The sequence below is a fragment of the Papio anubis genome, chromosome 18 (genome assembly GCF_008728515.1).
Source record: "Papio anubis isolate 15944 chromosome 18, Panubis1.0, whole genome shotgun sequence".
NCBI lineage: Eukaryota > Metazoa > Chordata > Mammalia > Primates > Cercopithecidae > Papio > Papio anubis.
Window position 1 is genome coordinate 69,602,280 of NC_044993.1, and position 18,241 is coordinate 69,620,520.

The 18,241-nt window shown below is 57.4% G+C and overlaps 1 protein-coding gene across 2 annotated transcripts in view; it reads left to right on the forward strand.

Moving 5' to 3' along the window:
* Positions 1 to 15,687, forward strand: part of LOC101006632 (coronin-7) — a 63,862-nt gene extending 48,175 nt beyond the window's left edge. The window contains exons 10-28 of one of the 2 annotated variants that reach the window (XM_009195890.4): positions 5,026 to 5,080; positions 5,513 to 5,570; positions 5,653 to 5,798; positions 5,884 to 5,976; positions 6,163 to 6,300; positions 7,528 to 7,654; positions 8,103 to 8,278; positions 8,793 to 8,901; positions 9,014 to 9,100; positions 9,177 to 9,319; positions 9,671 to 9,775; positions 9,855 to 9,940; positions 10,644 to 10,785; positions 10,880 to 10,969; positions 11,784 to 11,900; positions 12,164 to 12,299; positions 13,018 to 13,109; positions 14,856 to 14,942; positions 15,065 to 15,687. In XM_009195890.4, coding sequence (XP_009194154.2) covers positions 5,026 to 5,080; positions 5,513 to 5,570; positions 5,653 to 5,798; positions 5,884 to 5,976; positions 6,163 to 6,300; positions 7,528 to 7,654; positions 8,103 to 8,278; positions 8,793 to 8,901; positions 9,014 to 9,100; positions 9,177 to 9,319; positions 9,671 to 9,775; positions 9,855 to 9,940; positions 10,644 to 10,785; positions 10,880 to 10,969; positions 11,784 to 11,900; positions 12,164 to 12,299; positions 13,018 to 13,109; positions 14,856 to 14,942; positions 15,065 to 15,070 — 1,993 coding nt within the window. In that variant the 3' untranslated portion in view covers positions 15,071 to 15,687. The remainder of the gene's footprint in view (positions 1 to 5,025; positions 5,081 to 5,512; positions 5,571 to 5,652; positions 5,799 to 5,883; positions 5,977 to 6,162; positions 6,301 to 7,527; positions 7,655 to 8,102; positions 8,279 to 8,792; positions 8,902 to 9,013; positions 9,101 to 9,176; positions 9,320 to 9,670; positions 9,776 to 9,854; positions 9,941 to 10,643; positions 10,786 to 10,879; positions 10,970 to 11,783; positions 11,901 to 12,163; positions 12,300 to 13,017; positions 13,110 to 14,855; positions 14,943 to 15,064) is intronic. The other variant, XM_021931713.2, reaches the window with a different exon arrangement.
* The last annotated feature ends 2,554 nt before the right edge of the window (positions 15,688 to 18,241 follow it).

The window sequence follows — 18,241 nt, forward strand, 5'->3', positions numbered from 1 at the left end:
TACATGGATTAGGGCATGGCTTGTGGACATCTGTTCCTGGGTTGGGGCTGGCCCTTGGGTGCGTTTAGTGCCGCCTTTATGGGAGTTTTTACAACTTTGAAGGCACTGCTAACATTGAAAAATCAGGTGGTTTCATATTAAAATGGGGCTTCCCAGCTTGCATTGAACAGGAACTCTCAGCTGTGGCTGAGTGGCAGTTGCTCCCTCTGCCAAAACATAGGCTCATGGGTCACCCAAGTCCCCACCACTCCTTGCTGCCTCCTGCCAAGCTGTCCACTCACTTGAGTTTCCTGCCCAGCCCCAGAACCATCTCAGCTTCCAATCAGTGCTGTGCAGCCTCTTGTCGAACTGTTTCCCTGCTTCTTCCCTTGGCCCTGTGTCCTCTGAAGCCCTCAGAAGCATCCACAGATGCCCAGGGTCAGGGGTGAAGAGGGCTCCAAGAGCTTCCAACCTGATTTTCCTCAAGGAACGGGACCTCCTGATGGCCTTGAAGCTTCTCGCCTCTGTGGCTGGTTCTTGCAGATGGAGAGACCCTATCTGCCTGGTGTTCACCCCCTGCCCCAATCCTGTGCCCTGGTCTTACACAGGTCCCCACTTACCCAGAGGCTCAAGGGAAGCTTTTAGGAGTCCCCTCTCAGTTTATCCAACATTGCCTTGTATGGCTTCAAGGTGCCACCGCCTTTAGAACCTGGTTACCAGCAGCCTGCACACAGCGGGGGAGCTAGGGAGTGTGGGGATGGGAGTGGGGGTAGGGTCGAAGGATCCTAACTCTCCCACCTGGGTGATAGGGACAGATCCAGGGGACCCAGCCTGCTTTGAACTGGCACAATGGCAGAATGTTTGGGTTGGTGGGAAGGGGCCTGAGGGGGAGGGATGGGCTGGAGGGGAGGACAGAGAAGGAGCCTTGCAGCTGCTCTTTGTAGCAAGCACACCCTGGTGCTTCCCCTCTGTGCTAATCACAGGAGTCCTGGGAGAGCTGGTGGGGCTTATCCGGAGGCTGAAGCTGCTCGTTCCTCCCAGTTGGTACTGAGGTTGTCTTCTAGCTTCTGGGACTTGCCTGAGGGACAGTGGCAGATCTGGGCCTTAGACCTTCTATAACTTGATGCCTGGGACAGAACCCAGGACCTGGGTCAGAGTCAGAGCCCTTCCCAGTGGCAGGCCCAGATTCCAGCAGGAGAGGTGCCGACAATACCTCTTACCACCTCTGGCCCTCTGCCTAGCTGGCAGGGCTCACGTACCATGTTCCGGACCTAGACCCCACTTAGCTCTCTTTACGCGGCCTGGGGTCAGGCCCATGCCAACACTTGGACAACCTTTGGGGCTGGGTGCCGTGACCCCATTTCTTGGCCCGTGCTATGGCAGACAGGATGCCCCCGCCTGGCAGAGTTGTCCAGATGGCTCTGCCTGAGGCAAGGAAGACTGGCCTGACCTGTCAGAGGAGCCAGCCCTGCCCTCCCTGACTTCCTGCCCCCTCAGTCCTAGCTCCTGAGTCAGTGACTGGCTGGCTGGGACGATGGAACGGGGGTGAGGGAGGCTGAGCACTAGGCCTCCTCAGGCGGTTGGCTCAGCACACAGGTGAGCCTCTGATGCCATGAGGTGGTCCCTGGCCTGTTTCCGCCTTCTCATAAGGGCAGCAGAGGGGCCACAGGAGACCTGCCCAGCCTACTTGCCCTCAGCTTCTGTCCTGGGACTTGTTTCCACTCTTCCCAGCCTGTGCCCCCAGCAGCCAATGTGATCCCTGCTCAGTGCCAGTCTGGTCCTATCCTCTTTCTATTTTTATTTTTTGAGACAAGGTTTTCCTGTGTTGCCCAAGCTGGAGCAGGGTGATGCGATTTTTTTTTTTTTTTTTTTTTTTGAGATGCAATCTCACTCTGCGGCCGAGGCTGGAGTGCAGTGGTGCAATCTCCGCTCACTGCAACCTCTGCCTCCTGGGTTCAAGTGATTCTCCTGCCCCAGCCTCCTGAGTAGCTAGGATTACAGGTGCATGCCACCATGCTCAGCTCATTTTTGGATTTTTAGTAGAGATGAGTTTTCACCGTGTTGGCTAGGCTGGTCTCAAACTCCTGACCTAAAGTGATCCACCCGCCTCGGCCTCCCAAAGTGCTGGGATTACAGGTGTGAGCCACCATGCCCGGCCAGTAATATGATCTTGACTCACTGCAGCCTCAAACTCCTGGGCTCAAGTGACCCTCCTGCCTCAGCCTCCCTAGCAGCTGGGACCACAGGTGTGCACTACCACACCAGGCTAACATTTAATTTTGTTTTTTGAGATGGAGTCTCACTCTGTCACTCAGGCTAGAATGCATTGGTGCCATCTCGGCTCACTGAAAACTCCACCTCCCAGGTTCAAGCGGTTCTCCTGCCTGAGCCTCCCAAGTAGCTGGGATTACAGATGCACACTACCACACCTGGCCAACTTTTGTATTTTTAGTAGAGCCAAGGTTTCATCATGTGGCCCGGCTGGTCTCAAACTCCTGACCTCCAGTGACTCACTTGCCTCGGCCTCCCAAAGTGCTGGGATTATAGGTGTGAGCCAGCATACTTGGCTAATTTTTTAATTTTTAATTTTTTTGAAGAGCCACGGTCTCATGATGGTGCCCAGGCTGGTCACAGTGTTGACCTACTAGGCTCAAGTAATCCTCCCACCTCAGCCTCCCAAAGTGCTGGAATCACAGACATGAGCCACTGTGCCCGGCCTAGCCTCTTTTGCTTGAAATGCACTGTTACCTTTTCATTGCTCGTCCACTGGAGGCAGAACTCCCCCTCCCCACATGCACCAGGCCCCTTCCCATCTAGCCTCCACCTGCCCATCCTGAGCCTCAACCCTCACCCACACTCTCCAGGCTGCCAGGCACATTGTCCATCTTGTTCCTTAAACAGGCCATGAACCCACATGCCACAGGACCTTTGCACAGGCTGTGTTCTCTCTGAAACTCTCTTCCTGTGAGGTGTTTGATTTCTGCATGATCTTGGGATCGCAGGGAACACCCTCTCCCCTGCTGCTGAGGCCCAGTCCCCCTGTTCTGTCACTGTGTGTCCTCGGTGAACCTTCCCCTCACGTGTTTGTCTATGGGATTGTGTCTGTCTGCCTCTTGTGCTAGGCTGTGAGCACCTTGAGGACAGAGGCAGAGTCTGTTACACTCATCTCTGGGCATACCTACATGCAGGTCGAGCCGAGGACCAGGCATAGACTGGCTCATCAAAGGAGTGAATGACTGTGAACGAATGAATGAGTGAAAGCCCTGTCAAAGCTGCTGGAGGGACTTGCTTCTGCCCCAGTGGAGCCAGTGTCAGTCTGGAGGGCACTCCAGGCCATGCACCACCTTGGTCCCCTGCCCTTCGCCACCACAAGCAGTGATCAGGCCGGGTTGCAAAGGGCATTGCTGAGCCCGGCTCACCCTGCTGGGCCCTCAGTAATTAGGGGCCTGTGTTACTCATAGGTGACCAGCCGAAGGCACTCCAGGAAGTCATGGAGACACCCAGGGCCCCACCCAGCTTCCCAGCCACTCTGTGGCTCCTGGAAGGTGGGGGAGGGGAGGTGGGCGGCACTGCTTAGTGGTCAGCTGGCAGGAGGGGATGGGTGGACAGTGGAGGGAGCCGGGCCCTTTGTCACCGGGGTGAGGGATAGAGGCAGCTGCCACAGCTGGGTGACCTCTGACCCTGGAAACACAGTGGGGACAGGGTTCTGTTTGAGGGTGTCAGTGTCTGGGTTGGGGGGTCCAGGCCTGCAGGTCCCAGAAACAAGAAACCAAGACCAAGTGCAGTGGTTCATGCCTATAATCCTGGCACTTTGGGAGGATCACTTGAGGCCAGGAGTTTGAGACCAGCCTCGGGAACATAGTGAGACCTTGTTTCTACAAAAATAGAGGTAAAAATAGCCAGGCATGGTGGTGCACACCCATAGTCCCAGCCACTCTGGAGGCTGAGTGGGAACATTGCTTGAGCCCAGGAGGTTGAGGCTGCAGTGAGCAATGATTGTGCCACTGCACTCCAGCCTGGGTAACAGAGGGAGACCCTGTTTCTAAAAAAAAAAAAAAAAAAAAAAAAAAAAGCCAAGATCAGGAGCAAGAAACACAGGAAGGCATCTGTCAGAGTCCTTCCAGGCCCCCGCTCCCCTCAGAAGGCCCTGGAGTGGGAAGCAGCTCTTACAGGGCTGAGGGGCTGTGCAGGGGTCTCTGAAGGGCCCCGGGAGGGAGGCATAAAGCCCCAGCCAGTGCCAGACAGTTGGCCAAGGCTGAGCTGGACATAGAGTGGCAGGGGCTCTGGGGGCTTCCAGCCTGCCCACTCTATTCCCAGCCTCCACCCCGTCCTGCTCCCGCCTCGAGGCCAGAGAAGCCCTGGGAGCATCCTGCGGGCAGGATCAGCCAGGGTGGCAGGCCTGGGGTGGGCAGAGAAGCCCAGCGGCCGAAGGAGCCCCTTCTCCTGGGCACCTGGCTCAGATTTGGACACAGGAACTTTAACTCAGCGTGGAGGGGTCTCTGAGCTTCCAAGATATCATTGAGGCCCAGGAAACGTGGGGTAATTGAGTAGAGGGCCCCAAACCTTAGTGCAGATTCGGAACTGCAGGGCTGTCTGCACTGCTCCTGGATGCTGCCCGTCCACAGGCAGTGCCGAGTGGGGACGGGGGTCTCCTTGCCTCTGGCATCACCTCTCCACCTTCCCTGGCAATACTGGCCTGATGTCTGGGCTGTCGGAGGTGGGAGGGGGACAGAATGCATGTGGGGTCTTCTTGGAGGAAGAGCTGGGGCTGAGATCGGGCCCAAGTTCCCCTGTGCCCACTCCAGTCCTGGAGTGACGCAGGTGTGCAGGTGGAGGGCCAGGGGAGGAGCAGCTGGGGTGTGGGCGTGTGTTGGGCATGTGGGAAGCTCAGGGAGAGGAGGGGGTTCCTGGGGACCTGGCTGAACATGGCTGGATGGCCAAGTGGCTCCCAGTCGCTGTGGTGCCTGTCCTGGGCTCCTACATGGGGTCATGAAGCTGGCAGCCCTCCCACTGCCCCGACCCGCCATCCTGCCTTCTCTTCCCCAGGTGTCTCATGCCTCTGCTGGACCCTGACTCTGGGCTCCTGGTCCTGGCAGGAAAGGTGAGTGAGAAGCTGGGGCTCCCACCTACATCCACACCCTGGAGTCCAGCCCCTGGCCTTCCCCGAGAAAGAGGAGGAACTAGAACAGGGCCTCTGTGTCTTCCCCTGTGCAGCCGAGGTGACTGTAGCTCTCTTAGAACACTGGCCTTCCTGAGAACAAGGCCGAGAATAGAGCGGTGTCAGCACACAGTCAGCACTCCATAAATACTGACATACACCCCCGGTGCTCACTCCATGTGCAACAAGGCTGGGCAAGTGAGGTAGAGTCAGCCTAGGGCTCAGCTTAGCGCCCAGCATGTGGGGGAGCCCCATCTCCAGCCACCGTGATTCTGTGGCTCAGGTCCTTGGGGACCTGTGGAGGAGCTGGTGCCAGCGCTGGGCCCTCCCCAGGGGTACAGTCAGCAAACGGGGCTCAGTTCAGACTCATTTCAGGGCGAGAGGCAGCTGTACTGTTACGAGGTGGTCCCGCAGCAGCCGGCGCTGAGCCCAGGTAAGCCTTGCTTCCTTGCTCCCTCTCCCCTACCCTCCACTCCCCCACCCATCCTGCCTGTTCCCTGTGGTGTCCTCAACAGTGACCCAGTGTGTCCTGGAGAGCGTGCTGCGGGGGGCCGCCCTTGTGCCCCGGCAGGCGCTAGCTGTCATGAGCTGCGAGGTACTCCGTGTCCTGCAGCTGAGCGACACAGCCATCGTGCCCATCGGCTACCACGTGCCCCGCAAGGTGAGGGGGACCTGGGCGAGGGGCTGCGGGGGTTGGGGAGTCGGGGGGCCTGGGCCTCACCGGCTGCCTGCTTGTCTGCGGCCAGTCTGTGGAGTTCCACGAGGACCTGTTCCCGGACACTGCCGGCTGTGTGCCTGCCACCGACCCCCACAGCTGGTGGGCTGGGGACAACCAGCAGGTAGGACCAAGGCCTGGCTCACCTCTCCTGGCCTCCCCAAGCTCCAGGAAGCCCCCTGTGTGGCTGTGTGCCAACTCAGTCTGGCCTGCTGGGTGCCCCCCATCCCTACCTAGTCGACCCTCCCATGGGGGCCCTCCTGACCGGGCGGCCCATGCCCCTATCACCCCACTGCTGGCCTCCATGCAGGTGCAGAAGGTCAGCCTCAACCCTGCCTGCCGGCCCCACCCCAGCTTCACTTCCCGTCTGGTGCCCTCTATGGAGCCCCTCCCTGACACAGCCCAGCCTGCAGTGATGGAGACACCCGTGGGTGATGTAGACGCAAGTGTAAGTACCAGGGTCGCCCCCATCCTCCCTCAGCGACACTGCAGTGGCTGCCCTGAGTGTTCACTGGCCCAACGGCCTTTTTTTTTTTGAGACAGAGTCTCACTCTGTCACCCAAGCTAGAGTGCAATGGCGCGATCTCGGCTCACTGCAACCTCCGCCTCCCAGGTTCAAGTGATTCTCCTGCCTCAGCCACCCGAGTAGCTGGGATTACAGGCGCCCGCCACCACGCCTGGCTAATTTTGTATTTTTAGTAGAGACGGACTTTCTCCATGTTGGTCAGGCTGGTCTTGAACTCCTGACCTCAGGTGATCCACCCGCCTTGGCCTCCCAAAGTGCCAGGATTACAAGCATGAGCCACTGCACCTGGCCTAAGTTTTGTTTTTGTTTTTGTTTTTGTTTTTTGAGATGAGTCTCACCCTGTCGTCTAGGCTGGAGTGCAATGGTGCGACATCGGCTCACTGCAATCTCCTCCTCCCAGGTTCAAGTGATTCTCCTGCCTCAGTCTCTCGAGTAGCTGGGATTACAGGCGTGCACCACCATGCCTGGCTAATTTGTATCTTTAATAGAGACGGGTTTTCACCATGTTGGCCAGGCTGGTCTTGAACACCTAACCTCGTGTTCCACCCTCCTTGTCCCTCCAAAGTGCTGGGATTACAGGCATGAGCCACAGCGCCCAGCCAATTTTTATACTTTTTTAGTAGAGTCGGGCTTCACCATGTTGATCAGGCTGGCCTTGAACTCCTGACTTCGTGATCTGTCTGCCTTGGCCTCCCAAACTGCTGGGATTCCAGGCTTAAGCCACCAAGCCCGGCCCCAACCTTCTTTGTCAAGTGTAACAGAGACAGAGAAACACATGGAGTGTAAAGAAGGAACTTCACAGTGCTTTCTAAATTGGGCAAACACTTAAAAAGCAAGAATTTTCATATAGATCTAGATTTCTGGCTTCTCTTAAAATACTGGCAGATCTAACCCGCTGGGCACACCCTCCTGCAGAGCCGGGAGCCAGCAGCTGCCACTTGCTGTCCCCGCGGTCTGAAGCTCAGCTGCTTCCCTGTGTGTCTGCATTTATGCCCATGCCCCCCACCGCTCCTGTCCCATGCCCACAGCGGGGGCTCCTCCAGTCCACAGGTAGCCCAGAGTGGTGACCCTGGAGTCAGCTGGCAGGCACCCCCTCCCTTTGGCCAGCACACCCAGGAGCAGGCTGGCTGACCCCATGCCCCTCCCCAGGAGGGCTTCTCTTCATCTCCCAGTTCACTGACCTCGCCCTCCACGCCCTCCAGCCTGGGGCCCTCACTCTCCAGCACCAGTGGCATCGGGACCAGCCCCAGTCTGAGGTCGCTGCAGAGCCTGCTGGGTAAGGAGGCAGGACGGGGAGCTCACCCCTACCACAGGAGCCCTGTCTGCCCCACTCCCCGTCATCCTCCTCTGTACCCTACCACTGAGCACAGGCCTCATGCAGGGCACTCCCCTCAGCCAGACTCACTGGCAGGGTCATTTGTCCTGGGGGCTGGGGTGTGGCAGCTGAGTCTCACCTGTGAAACAGGAGGGCGGCTGGGGCCACCAGCTTCCGAGCAGCTGAAGCCCTGGGCTCCACCAAGATTCCTCCGAGCCACCATGGAATAGGGTATCGTTCCAGGCATTATTCCTGGGCAAGTTACATCCACTGGATTAGCAGAGGCCTGGGCCTAGGTCCACGCTGCACACCTGCCTGGAGTGAGGGGAGTGGGCAGCCGGGACTCAGAGTGCAGGACAGCGGGGGACGGCATCCTCACACATGGTTCCATGTCTCTGCCACCCGCCAGGCCCCAGTTCCAAGTTCCGCCATGCTCAGGGCACCGTCCTGCACCGAGACAGCCACATCACCAACCTCAAGGGGCTCAACCTCACCACACCTGGTGAGAGTGATGGCTTCTGCGCCAACAAGCTGCGTGTGGCTGTGCCCCTGCTCAGCAGTGGGGGACAGGTGGCTGTGCTCGAGGTGAGGGCCCCACCCCACCAGGGCTGCCCCTCAGTTCCCTGCCAGTGGTAAAGACACAGAGGGCCTTAGCTACCCACATGGCACAGGGAGCACAAACCGTGTGTCAGTCCCCTATCTGCCTGTCCTGTGATCCTCCCAGCCACCTGCCACAGGGCCTGCCACTTTTATCCCCATTTTACAGATGAGGGAGAAGAGACACAGAGAGGTTTAGTGACCTGCCCTGGTCACACAGCTGTGTAAGTGGTGGAGCTGGGATCCGAAGCCAGGCCACCTGAGCCCCAAGCCTGAGCTTTTCCCGCCAGTTCACGCTGCTGCCCCTCACTCTCTGGGGCCTTGTGGTTGGCACTTGGGGCTCAGAGTACAAGGTGGTCAGGGCAGACAGCTTGGGTCACCCAGCGGTGGGAGCCTCTGCTGCAGAGGGTGGGCTCCCAGACATGCTGCTTGCCCGCAGCCTCTCAGGACTGGCTTTTCTGCCTGGCACTGATGGGCCTTGGGGTGGGGGCACCTCCCACAGCTACGGAAGCCTGGCCGCCTGCCCGACACAGCACTGCCCACGCTGCAGAATGGGGCAGCTGTGACTGATCTGGCCTGGGACCCCTTTGACCCCCATCGCCTCGCTGTGGGTAAGGAGGCTGGATGCCTCGGCTTGAGGGCGGGTCCTGGATCCCAGATGGGGGCTGGGGAGCCCAGAGGTCTTGGGCCCAGCAATGATGAGCCCCTGTCTGTCCTCTGCAGCTGGTGAGGATGCCAGGATCAGACTGTGGCGGGTGCCCCCACAGGGCCTGGAAGAGGTGCTCACCACGCCGGAGACTGTGCTCACAGGTCAGGCAGGCTCAGGAATGGGGCTGGGGTGACCAGTGTCTCCCGAGGGCTCTCCATCACCCCTGCCTTCCTCCAGGCCACACGGAGAAGATCTGCTCCCTGCGCTTCCACCCGCTGGCAGCCGATGTGCTAGCCTCGTCCTCCTATGACCTCACTGTTCGCATCTGGGACCTTCAGGCTGGAGTTGATCGGCTGAAGCTGCAAGGCCACCAAGACCAGGTAGGACGGCTGCAGAGATGGGGCCAGCAGTGAGGAGAGGCAGGACCAGCAGTGAGGAGAGGCGGGGCCAGCAGTGAAGAGGGGTGGGGCCAGCAGTGAGGAGAAGAGGGGCACAGCAGTGAGGAGCCGGGGGCCAGCAGTGAGGAGGGGCAGTGCCAGCAGTGAGGAGAAGGGGGGCACAGCAGTGAGGAGAGGGGGGCCCCAGTGAGGAGAGGCAGGGTCAGCAGTGAGGAGAGGTGGGGCCAGCAGTGAGGAGAGAGGGGGCCAGCAGTGAGGAGAGGCAGGAGCAGTGAGGAGGGGTGGGGCCAGCAGTGAAGCAAGGGTGTCTCTCATGTCCATTCCTGCCCCCAGATCTTCAGCCTGGCCTGGAGTCCTGATGGGCAGCAGCTGGCCACTGTCTGCAAGGATGGGCGTGTGCGGATCTACAGGCCCCGGAGTGGCCCTGAGCCCCTGCAGGTGAGTGCACAGGGGTGGGGAGTGACCTCAGACCTGGTTCAGGGGTCCTGGCTGAGTGTCACGTGATGTGCCTCAACAGGAAGGTCCAGGGCCCAAGGGAGGACGCGGAGCCCGCATTGTCTGGGTGTGTGATGGTCGCTGTCTGCTGGTGTCTGGCTTTGACAGGTGAGGACTCAGGGATCCCCATCCCGAGGCTCCAGCAGCCACCTGTGTCCACCTTCTCCACAATCACATACATTTGTCAGGCTTTCAGAAACCATTCCTGCCCCTCACGGGATGGTTGGGTGGATGGGTAGATCATTGGATGAGTGGGTTAGATGGGTGGATGGATAGGTGGGCAAATGGATGGATGAGTGGATGAATAAATGTGGGCATAGATGGGTGGATGGATGAGTGGGCAGATGGGTGGATGGATGGATGGATGAATGAGGGGGTAGGGGAGAGATGGATGGATGAGTTGTGGGTAAGGGGAGATGGATGCAGGGGAGGGTGAGGGGATAGGGGAGACGGATGGAAGGGTGTTTGGGGGTTAGCGGGGAGATGGATGGAAGGGTGGGTGAGGGGTTGGGGGGAGATAGATGCAGGGGTGCATGAGGGGGTCTGGGGGAGATGGAAGCAGGGGTGGTGACGCACTGAGGGGGAGATGGATGGGTGAGCGATTAGTTGGGGAGAAAAGAGTCAACGGGGGACCCAGAGGCAGAGGGGCAGATTAGGGTGTGGCTGCGCCGGGCCAGGCCAGCGCTTCTGAGGGCCACACTAGGCCTCACCTGCAACCCAGAACAGAGCAGGGGCTACGTGGGCACCTTCTCCCTGCCCCAGGCCCCTCCAGCTCTGAAACACCTGCTTCTGCCCCCAAACCCCCTTGCAGCCAAAGTGAGCGCCAGCTGCTCCTGTATGAAGCTGAGGCCCTGGCTGGCGGACCCTTGGCGGTGCTGGGCCTGGACGTGGCTCCCTCAACCCTGCTGCCCAGCTACGACCCAGACACTGGCCTGGTGCTCCTGACCGGCAAGGTGAGCTGGGCTGCAGGGTGGAGTGGCAGGCGAGAGGCGGCACGGGGAAGGCCGGTGTTGCTGGAGGGTCCCCAGTCTGCCTTCTTCCCTGCAGGGTGACACCCGTGTGTTCCTGTACGAGCTGCTCCCCGAGTCCCCTTTCTTCCTGGAGTGCAATAGCTTCACATCGCCCGACCCCCACAAGGTGAGGACACCCTGGCGCCTGGTGCCCGATGGGACCACAGGGCTGCCCTGCCCCCTGGTGGCCATATGGGCAAATACAGGAGTCTGTGGGTCGGGGTCAGAGTCCTGGGCTGGGGCTGGGCCTGGGGCTGTGCCCAGTGACTGGCAAGAAGAGCTGCTGCTGGAATTATTTAGGAAGTTTGAGAGCGGTTGTCATACTCAACCATTATTAAAAAGTATACCATAGGCTGGGTACGGTGTCCTGGAATCCCAACACTTTGGAAGGCTGAGGCAGGAGGATTGCTTGAGCCCGGGAGTTTGAGACTAGCCTGGGCAACAGAGCAAGACCCCATCTCTACAAAACAAACAAAAAATTACACTAGATAAGGTTAAACCATATGAACCCAAAATATGAACCTAAAAATAAGAATATTAAAAACCAAAGTAATAAACACTCAGTTTATCACTTCTAATTAATTTATCCAATTTTACTGTTATTTGTGCTGAGGTCACACGTTTCTGTGTTGGAGTGCATGGAGGAAATGCAGGATGATGTGCTATGTACGTCTCTTCCCAACACCACATTGAGGGAGTGGAGGTGGCATCTAGAAGCTGTCCATGGTGGGAGTTTGTACGCTATGGAAACAGGAAAACACCACAAATCAGGGCTTTCCCTCCAGAGAGCAGGTTGTTCAACATGATCAACACATTACTGTCCAGGGACAGGCCCTAGGCATGGTGGTCCTAAGTGAGGGGTGCTGGCACCCTGGGGAGACTATGTGTCCAGCCATGAGCTCTAGGTCCCAGTGGCAGCTACGACTCCCTTGCTCCCCCAGGGCTTCATCCTCCTGCCTAAGACAGAGTGCGATGTGCGGGAAGTGGAGTTGATGCGGTGCCTGCGGCTGCGCCAGTCCTCCCTGGAGCCTGTGGCCTTCCGGCTGCCCCGAGTCCGGGTGAGGGTGGGGACCTGGGACTGCCATGCCCACCGCCTTCTTGGTGCCTAGAGGGAATTTTGGGTCCCGTCCGGCCCTGCTTCCAAACTTCCCCACCCATCGTTCTTTGGGGACACCTACCCCCTTCTGCTGAGATGCTGAAACTCATGGAAGCCCCAGATGGGTGGGAGGGTCCCAGGTCTTGCCCTGTCCTTCCCCAACAGATGCTCGTGTGCCCTGGGCCCCGGTCAGTGTCTGAGGACAGCCCGTTTCTCCCTCTGCAGAAAGAGTTCTTCCAGGATGACGTGTTCCCAGACACAGCCGTGAGCTGGGAGCCGGTGCTCAGTGCCGAGGCCTGGCTGCAAGGCGCTAATGGGCAACCCTGGCTTCTCAGCCTGCAGCCTCCTGACATGAGTCCAGGTGCACTGAGGGACTGGGTGTGGGTAGGAAGCAGGATGGGGGTTGGAGAAAGGGATAGAAGGCCCAGGTTGAAGTTCTGTTCCTGTTGGCACGCCAATTCCTCTGGCCCTTGGGAGGGTGGAGTGGCTGTGTCAATCAGTCTCTGAGCCACCCCTGGAGGGCAGGGCCCGTGGTCTGTGTATTCATCACAGGTCCCCACCCCTAACACACACACACACACACATGCACACACTCTGGTGTTTAGGGCAGGGCTTATGCACTGAGGCTGCATTGACTGTTAACACCACCTCTTAGATCTGTACCTCTTAGAAATCCTCTTAGAAATCCCCTAGGTAGGCCGGGCGTGGTGGCTCACGCCTGTAATCTCAGTACTTTGGGAGGCCGAGATGGGCGGATCACGAGATCAGGAGATCGAGACCATCCTAGCTACCACGGTGAAACCCCGTCTCTATTTAAAAAAAAAAAATTTAAAAAAAAAATTAGCGGGGCATGGTGGCGGACACCTGTAGTCCCAGCTACGTGAGAGGCTGAAGCAGGAGAATGGTGTGAACCCGGGGGGCAGAGCTTTCAGTGAGCCGAGATCGCGCCACTGCACTCCAGCCTGGACGACAGAGTGAGACTCCATCTCAAAAAAAAAAAGAAAGAAATCCCCTAGGGCTTGGCACCAAAGAGCCCTCACCAAGTCAACTCTCTGATGCCTGTCCTTGCCCTGTCCCAGTGAGCCAAGCCCCCCGAGAGGCCCCTGCTCGTCGGGCCCCATCCTCGGCACAGTACCTGGAAGAGAAGTCAGACCAGCAAAAGAAGGAGGAGGTAGGCATGGGAGAGAGCAGCCGTGCGGAGGTGACAGAGTCCTGGCTGCGCCTGACCGCGGCCCCTTAGTTCTCCATCCCCAACCCAGACTGGGACGGCAGCCACATATCACATCCCCTTCACACCGGAGCCTGGTGGGAGACCTTCTAGAGCCCTGCCACTGACCATGGGGCATGGGAAGTTGGGGAGGGCAGTGGGAGCCTTGCCCTGGCCAGACCAAACCCAACCCAAGCTGGAGGTTCTGGGCCCAAGTGCTTTTGGGACCCTGGAGTACATTTTGAGCGTTTGAGGCCCGTGCAGAGACGGTAGCCCCTGTATCTGGTGCCACATGCCACAGTCTGTCAGTCTCTGACTCCCCCCATCTCTTCTTTGTGTCTTTTTCAGTAGAAACCCATCGATTTTGTCAGGGCTGTAATTAAAATGGCTCTTTTGAGGCCTGGCACAGTGGTTTACGTCTGTAATCCTAACACTTTGGGAGCCCAAGGCAGGTGGATTGCTTGAGCTCAGGAGTTTGAGACCACCCCTGGGCAACATGGTGAAACCCCATCTGTACTAAAATCCAAAAATTTAGCCAGGCATGGTGGTGGGCGCCTGTGATCTCAGCTACTCGGGAGGCTGAGGCAGGAGAATCACTTGAACCTGGGAGGCGGAGAGTGCAGTGAGCTGAAATCGCACCATTGTACTCCAGCCTGGGTGACAGAGCAAGACTCCATCTCAAAAAATAAATAAAAATAAAAATGAAATGGCTCTTTTGGCTAGTCATGGTGGCTCACACCTGTAATCCCAGCACTTTGGGAGGCCAAAGCAAGAGGATCTAAGCGATGGAGTTTGAGACCCAGCCTGAGACCAGTGAAACCCCATGTCTACAAAAAATTTTTAAAAATTAACCAGGTGTGGCCAGGCAGGGTGGCTCACACCTGTAATCCCAGCACTTTGGGAGGCCGAGGCGGGCGGATCACCTGAGGTCAGGAGTTTGACACCAGACTGACCAACATGGTGAAACCCCGTCTCTACTAAAAACACAAAATTAGCCGGGCATGGTGGTGCGTGCCTGTAATCCCAGCTACTCGGGAGGCTAAGGCAGGAGACTCACTTGAACCCAGGAGGCGGAGGTTGTGGTGAGCCAACATTGCGCCATTGCACTCCAGCCTAGGCAACAAGAACGAAACTCTGTCTCAAAAAAAAAATACATAAAAATTAACCAGGTATGGTGTTACACACTTGTAGTCCCAGCTACTTGGGAGACTGAGGCAGGAAAATCGGTTGCACCCAGAAAGTCAAGGCTGCAGTGAGCCATGATTACACCACTGTACTCCAGCCTGGGTGACAGAGCAAGACCTTGTCTCTCAAAAAAAAAAGGCTGGGCACGGTGACTCACGCCTATAATCCCAGCACTTTGGGAGGCTGAGGCGGGCGGATCATGAGGTCAGGAGATCGAGACCATCCTGGCTAACACAGTGAAACCCCATCTCCACTAAAAATACAAAAAATTAGCCAGGTGTGGTGGCGGCCACCTGTAGTCCCAGCTACTCGGGAGGCTGAGGCAGGAGAATGGCGTGAACCCGGGAGACGGAGCTTACAGTGAGCCGAGATTCAGCCACTGCACTCCAGCCTGTGTGACAGAGCGAGACTCTGTCTCAAAAAAAAAAAAAAAAAGCCCTTTTCATAGCATTGTCAGGGTTGTTCTTGGAGTGGGAGTAGCAAGTCCTATTCCCTTCCCTACCCTTCTGCTGTCCTCTCTCTCAGCTGCTGAATGCCATGGTGGCAAAACTGGGGAACCGGGAAGACCCGCTCCCCCAGGACTCCTTTGAAGGCGTGGACGAGGACGAGTGGGTGAGTGGCGAGTGGCCTCACTTCCCGGCAGGCAGCACGGTCCCTCGCACACGCCACAGTGCATGCCTCCTCCCTTCCCAGGCCCTCCTGACTCCCCCCCACCTCTTGGTGTTTCACCCCAGGACTAGCCTGCGCCCCCGTCACCTCCACCCCACCTACGCTGCCACCTCCTAGTGCACACCTCACAGCTCATCCTCAAGCTGGAAGATACCTCTCTGGCCCCGGCACATGTCACCCCTGCGCTCCTGGCTTCCCTTGGGCACTTCCACAGCCTCTGGGCCTCTGGCAGCTTCCAGGGACTGTTCTCACCTCTGCTGTCTCTGGGGTCAGCTGCTGCTCATCAGCTGCCCACTAGCATGTAGCCAGGGGTGCAGGGTGGCGGGAGGTCAGTAGCATGTCCCCAGGCAGGCCCTGGGCACCCTGTCTCCCCTGGTCTCACTGCTGACCTGGGCTGGTCCCAGCCTGGGTTGGCCTCATCCAGGATCTTTGGTCACCCCACACTGCCCCATCTTGCCTGCTGTCTCAGTTCTGGTCAAGCGCCTTGGGGGCTGGCCCCCCACCAGGCCTTCTGGAGCAGCACCAGTCTCAGGGCCCTGGGACCAGCTGCCCTGCTTCCCAGGTTTGTAGCCAGGAGAAGGGGGGCATCGCAGAGCTGATGGTCCAATAAGGGGATGTGAGCCCTGCAGGGACTGGCCCGCACCTGCCCTGGATGTTCTCAGCAATTAAACTTTTTTAAGCCGGTCACCTGTTGTGCTGCTGTGGTCTCTGGGCTGGCTGGAAAGGAAAGGGGACAGGAATGTGGGTGGCAGGGATCTGGCCCTGGGCTCCCCTTTATCTCAGCCTCACTCTGGTACCAAGGCCCAATCAGCTGCGCATTGCTGGGAGTCATTCGCTCACCATTCAGGTTCCTGGCAGTGCTCTGGATGGCGGGATGCTGTAAAGGACAGGTGAGATAAGGCCTTGCAAGGAGCTTCAGCCTCTTACAGCCGCCTTATGCAGGGGAGCCAGACTGTCTGCACGCGAGCAGATAGAGTGTGAAGACAGCAGTAAAGAAGAGAAACTGGCTGGGCATGGTGGCTCATGCCTATAACACCAGCACTTTGGGAGGCCAAGGTGGAGGGATCATTTGAGGCCAGGAGTTCAAGACCAGCCTGGCCCACATGGTAAAACCCAGTCTCTACTAAAAATACGAAAAGTAGCCAGGCATAGTAAGCACCTGTAATCCCAGCTACTTAGGAAGCTAAAGCAGGAGAATTGCTTGAATCCAGGAGTCAGAGGTTGCAGTGAGTCGAGATCCCGCCATTGCACTCCAGCCTGGGCGACAGAGCAAGACTCAGTCTCAAAAAACAAACAAAAAAACCTGTAGGACAGGAAGCAGCTGGGATGCAGCGAGGCAGGGAATTCAGGGTCCAAGAAGGTGACTTTCAGCTAAGAGCCAAGACCTGAAGGCTGATGAGGAGCCAGCCAGGGAGAGAGCCACTTCCGAGGCGAGGAAGTACAATGTGGGCACAGAGAGAGGAATGTGGAGGGCGGGAGGAAGAGGAAGAAGGGCAGTGGTGCAGAGCAGGGGTCCAGGCGGCCCAACTTCCATCCCACCATTTGCCGAATGCTGTGTGCCAGATGCCCTTCTAGGCACTTGACATATAAGAGCAGAGGAGAGAGAAAAGTCTTGCCCAACAGGAACTCCCACTCCAGTGGAAGGAAACAGATTCTCAACAATAAACATAAAGGGAGGCCAAGGTGGGAGGATTGCTTGAACCCAGGAGTTTGAGGTCAGACTGGGCAACATAGGGGGACCATTGTCTCTATAAAGAATACAAATATTAGTCGGGCACAGTGGCTCACACCTGTAATCCCAGCACTTTGGGAGGCCGAGACGGGCGGATCACGAGGTCAGGAGATCGAGACCATCCTGGCTAAGACGGTGAAACCCCATCTCTACGAAAAATACAAAAAATTAGCTGGACATCGTGGCGGGCACCTGTAGTCCCAGCTACTCAGGAGGCTCAGGCAAGATAATCGCTTGAACCCGGGAGGCATGGTGGCACATGCCTGTGGTCCCAGCTACTCAGCTGAGGTGAGAGTATCACTCAAGGCTGGAAAGTCAAGACTGCAGTGAGCCATGATCATGCTACTGTCCTGCAGCCTGGGCGACAGAGTGAGACTCTGTCTCGAAAAAAAAAAAAATTTTTTTTTGATTGGGCGTGGTAGCTCACACCTGTAATCCCAGCACTTTGGGAGGCTGAAGTGGGAAAATCACTTGAACCAGGAAGGTGGAGATTGCAGTGAGCCAAGATTGGGCCACTGCACTCCAGCCTGGGTGACAGAGAAATACTTCGTCTCAAAAAAAAAAAAAAGCCGGGCGCGGTCGCTCAAGCCTGTAATCCCAGCACTTTGGGAGGCCGAGACGGGTGGATCACCAGGTCAGGAGATCGAGACCATCCTGGCTAACACGGTGAAACCCCGTCTCTACTAAAAATACAAAAAACTAGCCGGGCAAGGTGGCGGGCGCCTGTAGTCTCAGCTACTCCGGAGGCTGAGGCAGGATAATGGCGTGAACCCAGGAGGCAGAGCTTGCAGTGAGCCGAGATCCGGCCACTGCACTCCAGCCTGGGCGACAGAGCGAGACTCCGTCTCAAAAAAAAAAAAAAAAAAAAGGAAAAATAATTTAAAAATAAAATAAATCGGTTGGGCACAGTGTCACATGCCTATAATCCCAGCACTTTGGGAGGCTGAGGTGGGTGGATCACTTAAGGCCAGTAGTTCAAAACCAGCCTGGCCAACATGGTGAAACCCTGTCTCTACTAAAAATTCAAAAATTAATGGGGCGTGGTGGTGCATGCCTGTAATCCCAGTTACTCAGGAGGCTAGAGCATGAGCATCGCCGGAACCTAGAAGGTGGAGGTTGCAGTGAGGCAGGATTGTGCCACTGCACTCCAGCCTGGGTGACAGGGTGAGACCCCATCTCAAAATAAAAGAAAAATAAATAAATAAATAAATTATGCGGTTTGGTAGAGGGTGATCAGAGTCTTGGGAAAAAAAATAGAGACAAGAAGGGAGGATAGGCCGGGCGCGGTGGCTCAAGCCTGTAATCCCAGCACTTTGGGAGGCCGAGGCGGGTGGATCACGAGGTCAGGAGATCGAGACTATCCTGGCTAACACGGTGAAACCCCGTCTCTACTAAAAAATACAAAAAATTAGCCGGGCGTGGTAGCGGGCGCCTGTAGTCCCAGCTACTTGGGAGGCTGAGGCGGGAGAATGGCGTGAACCCAGGGGGCGGAGCTTGCAGTGAGCCGAGA